The 11086-nt window shown below is 36.5% G+C and overlaps 1 protein-coding gene across 1 annotated transcript in view; it reads left to right on the top strand.

The window, feature by feature from the left end:
* Window positions 1-9298, top strand: part of PPP2CA (protein phosphatase 2 catalytic subunit alpha) — a 35618-nt gene extending 26320 nt beyond the window's left edge. Inside the window, exons 2-7 of the mRNA XM_007943758.2 lie at window positions 2982-3191; window positions 5593-5766; window positions 6395-6484; window positions 6989-7150; window positions 8380-8498; window positions 9226-9298. Of these exons, the coding sequence (XP_007941949.1) occupies window positions 2982-3191; window positions 5593-5766; window positions 6395-6484; window positions 6989-7150; window positions 8380-8498; window positions 9226-9298 (828 nt within the window). The remainder of the gene's footprint in view (window positions 1-2981; window positions 3192-5592; window positions 5767-6394; window positions 6485-6988; window positions 7151-8379; window positions 8499-9225) is intronic.
* The last annotated feature ends 1788 nt before the right edge of the window (window positions 9299-11086 follow it).

Raw genomic sequence — 11086 nt, 5'->3', positions numbered from 1 at the left:
GTACATTCCATGTTCCGATGATTAATGGATGTCTGCGGCTGTTTCTCTTCAATTTGAGTGGTGCCACATCAGCAAATGGAGGTCTCGAAAGCTTTGTCTTATCCAAACAGTTTACTCAGATGTTTCAGCTCTTTCCCAGTTCTATTTTGAGAGCCTTTTAGCCTAAACGGACTATTCATAAAGTTGCACGGTAATGTACCAAACAGTGTTTCCTTTGGTATTCTTTGAGAAGTGGACAGCCTCTTCCTTCTTCCTAGTCTGTCTCAGTCTATAAGCTAGTCTGTTACCTGTGCACCAGGTGCATTTCGCTGGGTTTTAAACACTAAAGGCTCAGCCACAAAACTCACGTCTACATGTCACCACAGTAGGACAAACCGACAGACAAGTTTGTCTTGCTGTTGGAAACCTCTTGTATCACCCCCACCTATGCCCACCTATGTCCCTGTGGCTGACTGTTCCTCTGTCTGGCTTCCTGGCTTTTAATCCCCTTTCTCCTGCTCTTCTGGCCTGCTGCTTTGGGCATCCCTGAGTTGTCTCTCCTCACGTGTATCCCTGGGGTTGACTTAGAGAGCTAGACAATGAATAAGGAAGACCACAAAAAAATCGCTGCATTTGATTTGTGTTGGCAAAGAATATTGACTATATCATGGACTGCTAGAACAAAGAGCAAGTGGGTCGTGGAGGAAGTATAGCTGGAATGCTCCTTAGAGGTGAGTGAGCATGGCCAGACTCATCTCATGTACTTTGGTCATGTCAGAAGGGACCAATCCCTGGAGAAGGATACCATTCTGGGTAAAGTAGAGGGTAAGCAAAGAAAGAGAAGACCTTCAACAAGATGGACTGATACAGTGATGCAACATTGGGCTCAAGTATGCAATGATGATGAGGATGGTGCAGGACTGGGGGCAGTGTTTCCTTCTGTTGTCCGTAGTTGCTATGAGTCAGAACCGATTAAGTGGCACCTAATAACAATGTAACATCTCAACAACAACTAAATTAATTATTTTAGAAAAAACATTTACTTTATTATGTGGAAAATAGATTAGAGGGAGAAAGAGTAGATACACAGAGTTTAGTGTGAAAGCTGGTGTAGTACTCCAGGTGAGGTGATAATAGTTTATACCAAGGCAATGGTTATAAAGATAGAAGTAGATGGATTTGTTTTGGAAACAGACTAGGCAAAAAACTTGGTGGTAGATAGATCATTAAATACTACTGACCTTTAAAGTCTACCTCATCTTAGATACCCACTTCCTTGGCCATTCCTCTGATAGCGAAATTCAGTCATCAATTTTTCTGTCAGTGAATCCTTGTTTTGATGCTCCTTTTGATGCTATTAGACATGTTCTTCAGTTTCAGTCCCTTGTTTACTATCCATCAGTCACTGCTTGTGCTCTCTTCTCCTACACCCTTACCTCGATTGACCACTTGTGGTTTGCCTTACCCAAAACCCATTGCCCTCGAGTCGGATCTGACTCACGGCAACCCCTCCTTGGGTTTCTGAGGCAGTATCACTATGGAAATAGATTGCCCAACCTTCCTTCTGAGGAGTGGCTGGTGGGTTTGAACCGCCAGCCTTCTGGTTAGCAGTCAAATGCTTAGGCACTACAGCACCAGAACTCCCATGGTTTGCCTTAGACTCAGGGATTTCCTGGGGTGAGGGACTTTCTCTGCTAAAAGTAGCATGTTTAATCACCCTATCCAGACTCCAATCTAGTTTCTAGTTTCCATCCTGAGTAATAAATAGTATGCTTCAGTCATAGTGTTAACTTTCCCCATAATTTCTGGGACTTTATACACATGATTGCATTCTCTGAACTAGACCACCTCCCATTTCTACTCCCACCTCCTTGCTATAAATAATTCATGTCCATCCTTTGGACCCCAGGTAGACAGTTTTCTTAGCTGTCTCAGTGTTTGTGATCTTGGAACACTATGCTGCTTACACAGAATATAATGTTAAATCACTTGGCCTTTCTGTGTGATGATCATTTTCTTGTCTGACTCTTCCTTTAGACTGTGTGCTTTTCTGGGCTGTCTTGTTTGTTGTGATATCTTATTTAAATTGGTCTTCCCCGGTTACTCTCCTCTCTTTCCTTCATGGCAATTAACACAGTTGACTTTTCTTTCTTGTACACATATTTGTGGTCTTTCTCACCCTACAGCAGTGGAACTCCTGTTCACTACTTTATCTTCACTGACTAGCACAGAGACTCACACATGGTAGTCACTCAGATGGTTTGGCAAATGATTTGATTATCTCCCAATGTACTTTACAGTGTCTGACATACAGTAAATGACCAATAAATACTAAATGAATGAATGATAGGGTTTTTACTGAGTAAAATGGTATGTTGCCCTTTAATATTTGAATTTGTGATTACATGGGAGGCTGCATAAGCTACCATAAAACTTTTTACAGTAGCATTAAAAGTATGTTTATTGAACAACCACAGCTGTAAAATAAAAATTTACATTTTTGTGTAAGGAATGTAAAGAAATACAACAAAATTTTAATATCTTTCAAAAATTAAAAAGTCAGACACTTCTACCAAACTTCTCCTTGGAGGCTAGAATTCTAGAGCCCCCAGTGTTATAGTTAGAACTCCAGAGCTCAGGAAGCCTGAGTGTCTTGCTCGATGTTTCATAGGTCTTGTAAGTCTGCGAATGATTATGTCTTTAGCAGTTACCTAGATAGCAACTAATAGCCTAAAAATTCCCGATACTGATGAGAAAAACTGGGCTGCTTATCTTGATACATACTTTTCTGTGTATCGGAAGTGAGCCATTCAATAGATAGAATCCCGCTATATTTTGTTCTCTTATTTCAATGGAATCATAAATACCTGCAAAGAGTGAACATTAAAATAATTTTTCATCTTATACTGAGTGTATCCTTAGGATGCATCAACTGTAAATAAACTCGTCTGTGTTAATGTTTAATGCCAAATACATTGGTTTACTTTTTTCCCCATCTATAGGCTAAAGAAATCCTGACGAAAGAATCCAACGTGCAAGAGGTTCGGTGTCCGGTCACTGTCTGTGGAGATGTACATGGGCAATTTCATGATCTCATGGAACTGTTTAGAATTGGTGGCAAATCACCAGATACAAATTACTTGTTTATGGGAGATTATGTTGACAGAGGATATTATTCAGTTGAAACAGTTACACTGCTTGTAGCTCTTAAGGTAATTTCCATTTTATATTTGGACATTTTCCCAGTGATTTTTGATTTGTGATTTTCTTCATCTGACTGTTAAATTTTAAAACAGCACACCATATTTAGGAATACAAAGTATTCAGGTTTTATGCTTATGAATTGTAAGTCTGTTTTCATTCTGAGTAAGAATGGGACAGAGTATAAACAGAAGAGTTATTCGTTAAGAAAGAGAATGCCCCGATCACATTATTTGAAAACATGTCAGAGAACTGGTCAAATAAAAGCTTCAGTTCAGTAATTGGAGAGGTGATCTAATTACATTTCTAGATACCTTTGAAGTATTTCAAAGGATTGAAATGTACTAAATGTCTAATGTTTGTACCCTCTGACACAGTGATCCTATACTTAAAATTTTACTGAGGAAGAAATTCTAGTGGTAAAAGAGCTTTATTTATGTGAAAAGATAATGTGCAGCATTATCTTTACTATCATGAAAAGAAAAATTGATCTAAATATCCAGTAGGTGGATATCTAAGTTATTTATTATTTATCTCAGTGGAATATTTTGCAGACATTAAACATGACATCAGTGTTTTAGAACAGTGGAAATGGTCATTGAAAAGAAATTGCAAAATGATAGGTATTTATTATAGCTTTGTCAAATGTGTAGGTGAAGATCTTCAATTTTTTTTTCTAGCCAGCAGACCTCTTTTTATGAAAGAATATGCAGAATGGTACATGTATCATTCTGTCACAGATATTAGAGAAGTGATGAGATATAGTTTTTTACAAAAGCTGAATTTTAGACAAGTGATGTATGTGTTCATAAATCTAAAAGATTAGATGATGGAAGATTTCTGCTGTTATAAGAGGTCATTTTGTGAACTCTGAAAACAGCCTTGCAAGTTAACCTATGCTTAAAGCCCAGGATTAATCCCAGTGCTAAGAAGAGGAACGAATGTGCTACTTTTAAAAATTCACGTAGGAGGGAAAGGATTGTCCTTTCAATAAATGTTGCTGGAACAACTGGATGTCCCTAGGCAAAAAGGAAACTTAGAGCTTTATCTCATACCATACACAAATGGATCAAAGTGTGTGAACTAACACTATGAAACTTCTAGGAAGAAAAAAAAAAACCACTTTGTGGCCGTTGGTTAAGTGTAGATTTCTTAGAATGGATACCAAAATCATGATCCATTAAAAAATTGATATGTTGTACTTCATCAGAATTAAAATTTTTTCATTAAGAAAATGAAATTGGAGTTACAGACTAGAAGCAAATATTTACAAATAATATCTGATAAAAATACTTATGTCCAGAGTATATTTAAAAAAAAAAAAACTCTTATATCTTAATAAATTTCAGTTTGAAAATGGCCAAAACATTTTATTAAACATTTAATTGAAGAAGATACATAAATGGTCAAACACAAAAACAAAAACCTCACTGCTGTTGAGTTAGACTGGACTCACAGCGACCCTTCCTTGGTTTTCTGAGATGGTATCTCTATGGAAGTAGATTGCCCAGTCTTCTTCCAAAATGGTCAAATAAGCACATGAAGAAAAGTTCAACACCGTAAGTCATTAGGGAAATTAAGCTGCAATGAGATACTGCTTTATACTTTTTAAAATGGCTGTTGTAATCAGTAAGATTGATAGTATCAAAAGTTTGTGGGGAAAAAGTAGGCCATATACTTAGCACATGACAAGCAATTATACCCCAAGATTTCATTTAAGAGAAACAGAAAAGTACATCTACAAAAACTTACATGCAAATGCTCATAGCAATATTATTTATAATAGCCAGAAACTGGAAACCATTCAGATGTTCATCAGCAGGTGAATGGATAAACAAAATGTATTCTAGCCATACAATGAAATAATATGCAGCAATAAAAAAGAACAAACCACTCATCTGTGCTACATGTATGAACATAAAACATGCTGTGTTAGAGAAGCCAGACATAAAAGACTGCATATTATATGATCCCATTTATATGAAATTTCTGAAAATAAGGACTTTAAGCAAAGCTGCCTACATAGTTTACAAAATTGTCTAGAGACAGAAAGTAAATCACTGGTTGCTGAGAGCAGAGAGTATCTGCAGACTGGCATGAAGTGCCTTTTTAGGGTGATGAAAAGGTTCTAAAACTGGATTGTGGTGATGGTTGCGTAACTACCAATTTACTAAAAATCACTGAACTATAAGAAAATTCATTCATGGAGTTCTATATTCCATAAATATGCTTGATGTAAAGCTGGTGGTGGGGGTTTTGCTTTTAGTTGAGATAGGGTAGCAGATTTCAGTTTGGTATGATGTGGGGTTTCAGGGATGCTTTTCTCAACAAAATTGGAACTCTGGATTTCCCTTGAAAGTTTCGTGAACTGTCATTTGATTTTTTTAAAGAGGTGACTGTTTTATGTTTCAGGTTCGTTACCGTGAACGCATCACTATTCTTCGAGGGAATCATGAAAGTAGACAGATCACACAAGTATATGGTTTCTATGATGAATGTTTAAGGAAATACGGAAATGCAAATGTATGGAAATATTTTACAGATCTTTTTGACTATCTGCCTCTCACTGCCTTGGTGGATGGGCAGGTATGTGGTTCTTCTTAAATTCATATTGCTGATTATTTTCAGGAATTTGCTTTGCTAATGTTAAAGTACCAGTCTTTTTTTTCCCCTACTCTCACATCCCTTGTGGACTTTTTTTGGTTGATATTATTAATAGCATTCATTCAGCCATCGTAATTTTAAATACCTTCTTGTATCAGGCACTGAACTGTATGTTTGGAATGCCAGGATTAGAGATGTAGCCCTTCCATCCTCACAGGATGTTTCTGGACAAGTCTGGAAGATGTAATTAGTTATTTACTGGTCTTAGTAGAGGCATGCAGAAGAACTTGCAGAGATATTCTGTGAGAATGAGTATACTGTTCTCTTTTTGGGGGGGGGTGGAGGTGGGCTTAAGGCCAGAGAAACATTTTCTTAAAGGAGCTGATTGAGGTGAGTCTCTATGCAATAACAATAACTTATCAGAGAGAGAAGACGTGTACCTGTAGTTTAGAGTGGGCTGGAGGTGAGATAGACCCTGTGAAGACAAACCTGGTTCAAGTACAACACAGACACAAGTGGGCTGAGTGGTATAGTCAACTACCTGCAGCTTAATCCAGAATATTTAAAGCTTCTATTAAGTAAGGTTACTATTGTAAACCACTGTTTTCAGATCTTCTGTCTACATGGTGGCCTCTCACCATCCATAGATACACTGGATCACATCAGAGCACTTGATCGCCTACAAGAAGTTCCTCATGAGGTACTGGCTTTTATTTGCTAATGGAATTTTTTAGAAAACTTTTAGGGGAAAGAGAAACTCAGTTGTAACTTAGTTCATTATATGTATTATGTCATTTAATTAAATCACCCCATGAAGTGTGGATACTCTTATTGACCCTATTCTTTAGAAGATCACAAACTTCATTTTGTCAGGTCTTCAGAGCTTCAGCCTTAACGGCTAGATTATACTGCTTAACATAGAGATCTACATTCTACAGGCAGATTGATTAGTTAGGGCATGTTGTTACTGAGGCTCATTGATAGTAAGCTGTGCCTCATAAGATCACCTGGAAGTTGTGTTGTACTTTTTGTGCTAACATTAGGACATAGATATTTGGCCTTCACTGCAAAAAATCTATTACTGCTTTCCACAAACACCATTCAAAAGGTGCGATTTAGTAGGGTGCTACTTCTGATGTGTTACTAAAATTCTATGTTGACTATAATTGTAAAAGGCAGTTTATAACTTGAACTTGCTCTGTAGGGTCCAATGTGTGATTTGCTGTGGTCAGATCCAGATGACCGAGGTGGTTGGGGTATATCTCCTCGAGGAGCTGGTTATACCTTTGGACAAGATATTTCTGAGACATTTAATCATGCCAATGGACTCACGTTGGTGTCTAGAGCTCACCAGCTGGTAATGGAGGTATGTTCCATTCTTTAAAATGTGATTTGCTTTAAAAGTAAATTTAATGACAGAGATATTAAGGAGTTTTAAACTAATGAATGAAAGCATTCCATATATTCTTTCTGATGAGTTTGCCATTGTAGCCTGAGCCCTTTTAGTAGATGCAAGTGCTAGAATTAAAATTTCAAGCTTTTGATTACATGAAATACACAGTTAGCATGTTTTCAGAGAATTCTTAAATGTATTGGGACTTTAAGGGTAAGAAACTAAGTTGCAAAAGGGGCTGTAACATTTTATGATCCTGATTTTGTTTGTTTCATACATTTAACGTACATACATACCAAGGAGAAAGATGTGGCAATCTGTTTGATCTATAAAGATTTATGGCCTTGGAAACCCTATGAGGGAGTTCTCAGCCCTTACAGGGTCTTTGTGAGTGGGAATCGACTCAGCGGCAGGGGGTTTGGTTTTTTGGTTATATACAAAAGAGAGATTGGGAAGAAATAAACCAAAATGTTGACAGTGGTATTTTAGCTTGGATTACAGGTGATTTGAAAGAACAAACTAAGAGGAAACAGACTTCAGTTTTTTAGCATACAGCATTCATCAGTACACTTTTAAAATAGGACCTATTTAGATTAATAGTAATACAGTTATGTGTTTGTTGTCAATAAAGTCTGACTTTTCTAAAGATTGAGAAAAGAATTTGTGAACAGTACTTAAAAAGTATTTCATGCATTCAGATGGACTTTGGGTAGTGAGGCTGGAGATCCTAGAGGCATCTTTCCTTTGTACCTGGGCAGTGGTCAGCTTAAGGGTCTTCAGCTGACTGATGAGAATTAATAAGGTTCTGGTCTCCAGACTGCCTCCAAAAGGAATGTCCATATAAATACTCATTTTTAATGAGTCTTGTTTGGTGTGTCTGCAATAAGAGAGACTGGTAAGATACTGGTGCATTTACAGAAGGCCTCATAAAATCAGCAGTTTATTCTTGGTGATTGGTGCTATTTTCTATTAATTAAAAAAAAAAAACTAGTTTCGTAATTTGGGAAAAAATAAATACATCTACATTTTTAATATTGTTCAAGGTATGAAGAATTATTAAATCACCTAAAGTAAAGCAATAGTTTTTCTTAAGGCTTTTCCAGGGTAGAGGAGATCATCTTTTCTCTTGAATATAGTCAGTTTTAGTTGTATTAATTAAAGCAAAAGTAGATTTTTTAATTTCCTTTCTTTTCTTTTTGTAGGGCTATAACTGGTGCCATGACCGGAATGTAGTAACAATTTTCAGTGCTCCAAACTATTGTTATCGTTGTGGTAACCAAGCTGCAATCATGGAACTTGATGATACTCTAAAATATTCTTTGTAAGTATTTACATATGAGTATTTGATTGGCATTATGTGAATACATAGTTTCAATGAGATAGTAAACCAAGAGTTAAAGAGCTCATACTAAATCAGATTCTAATTTGATTTTTTGCATTTTCTACAAAATGGACCTATGATATGTTGAAACGCATCAACAGAAATTAACTTATCATAGACCCTAATATAAATTATTAGGGTTTTAAATTTTAAGCCCATGTTTTCATATATCCTGAGGATGTGATTACATTGTTGTTGTTGTTGTTATGTGCCATCGAGTCAGCCCCGACTCATAGTGACCCCTCCTTGGGTTTCCGAGGCAGTATCACTACAGAAGTAGGTTTGTCCAACCTTCCTTCCGAGGAGTGGCTTGTGGGTTTGAACTGCCAGCCTTCTGGTTAGCAGTCAGGTGCCTTAGGCACTATGCTACGAAATTACATTAGATTTTTTAAACTTCATTTAATAGAAACCTTTTATAAACAGTGTAGAAGAAAAGCACAGCTCTCTGGCTGCAGGTATTTTGGCTTTTCTGGAAAGGAGTGAGTGCATCTAGCAGACCCTTCTGAAATACACAATTAGGCTGCGTTTAGGACACTGTTACATTAAGGCAAGCAGCAATTAGACTGGAGAAGAAGAACGTGTAAAGTTTGAAAGATTAATATTCTGATTTTGATCTCAGTACTTTATTGTCTTGGAATATAAACAATAAATATGTCTTGTTTTTCAGCTTGCAGTTTGACCCAGCACCACGCAGAGGCGAGCCACATGTTACTCGTCGTACCCCAGACTATTTCCTGTAATGAAATTTTAAACTTGTACAGTATTGCCATGAACCATATATTGACCTAATGGAATTGGGAAGAGCAACAGTAACTCCAGAGTGTCAGAGAATAGTTAACATTCAAAAAACTTGTTTTCACATGGACCAAAAGATGTGCCATATAAAAATACAAAGCCTCTTGTCATCAACAGCCGTGACCACTTTAGAATGAACCAGTTCATTGCATGCTGAAGCAACATTGTTGGTCAAGAAACCAGTTTCTGGCATAGCGCTATTTGTAGTTACTTTTGCTTTCTCTGAGAGACTGCAGATATTAAGATGTAAACATTAACACCTCATGAATACAATTTAACTTCCATTTAGCTATAGCTTTACTCAGCATGACTGTAGATAAGGATAGCAGCAAACAATCATTGGAGCTTAATGAACATTTTTAAAAAATAAGTACCAAGGCCTCCCCTCTATTTGTGAGTTTTGAAATCGTTTTGTTTATTTTCAGGGATACCGTTTAATTTAATTGTATGATTTGTCTGCATTTAGTTTATTTCCCTTCTCAGTCTTAGCCCCATGTTGTTCTTTGTTATTGTCAGAATCCGGTGAGTTGTTTTGAACAGAACTGTTTTTTCCCCCTCCTGTAAGACGATGTTACTGCAGAAGAGCAGTGTTTTTCATAATAAACTTGTGAACTAAGAATTGAAAAGGTCAAATTTTAATTATATCAATGGGAAAGACTGGTGCTGTTTATTAAAAAGATAAATCAACTTGATAAGTTTTAAAGTTGTTGAATTCTAGGTAAAGAAAAATAAAAATCAAGGCCACTGCATAATTTCTCTGGTAACTCCTTGCCAATTCTTCAGTTCAATTCAGAACTTTCTGCAGTCCAGATAGTACAGTCTGTCAGATTGACCAGTATGCTCTTCGTGGGTTCCTCTTGAATGTTAACTTGTCTGCAAGAAAGGAAGTCTGTGTGCTATTCCAGTAGGACCTGATGTAAAACCATATAACTTGAGATTTACGGTTTTTTTGTTTTAATAATAATAATAATACGTGTTAGGCAGAGTTAACAAACCACATGATGGTGATGTGTCTACTTAGCAGTCAATGCAGTTTCTGGTTATAAATATTATATTGTTTTGTATGTTACATGAACTCTTTAAAATGCTTGACAGATTGGTAAGTTCCTAATAAGCTATTTGTATATTACTTGCCATGTGAAGTTAAATTTGTCCCAAATAAGAAAGCTGCTAAAGCACTACGTTGTATTAAACACTTTAAGTGATGTTAGTGAGACCAAATAGAAAACTATTGCTGGAACATGTTTTGGTTTTATGTAATATTCACCCAAAAATGGCACCTGAAATGAAGTGGCTATGCTAAGCCTTTAATAATTTTTTTTTTCTTTTTTCCTACTTTTTGCCCTTATGTAGAATCAGGAGGTTTAAAAAGTTCTTCTGTGGAGACTAAATTTAATACTTGATCATCTTAAGCTACCAGGGCAAATTTCAGGACACTTAATCACTACTTGAATGATGATAGTAATAAAAGTTTTCCTTGATTTGAACTGTGTTTGAGTTTGGAACTGATAAGGAAGTATTGGCATTTTCCATATCCAACTGGTAGTATCTAGGAGACTTGGAATAAGTTCTTCGTTTTTTCTACATGCCTTCATTTCATTTTACTCTTACACTTTCACAAGAAATACATTATCTTTCTCTCTCTTTTTTTTTTTCTATTGTCGCTTTATGCTCTTTCTTTCTGACTGAACAAGTAACTCACCTGTGTGTAGTAGTTTTAACCCGATGCCCAA

Source organism: Orycteropus afer, unplaced genomic scaffold, assembly GCF_000298275.1.
Source record: "Orycteropus afer afer isolate SDZICR_OR568_19922 unplaced genomic scaffold, OryAfe1.0 scaffold00112, whole genome shotgun sequence".
Taxonomy (NCBI): domain Eukaryota; kingdom Metazoa; phylum Chordata; class Mammalia; order Tubulidentata; family Orycteropodidae; genus Orycteropus; species Orycteropus afer.
Note: the sequence above shows the minus strand (reverse complement) of the source record. Positions and strands in the feature narration are given on the sequence as shown.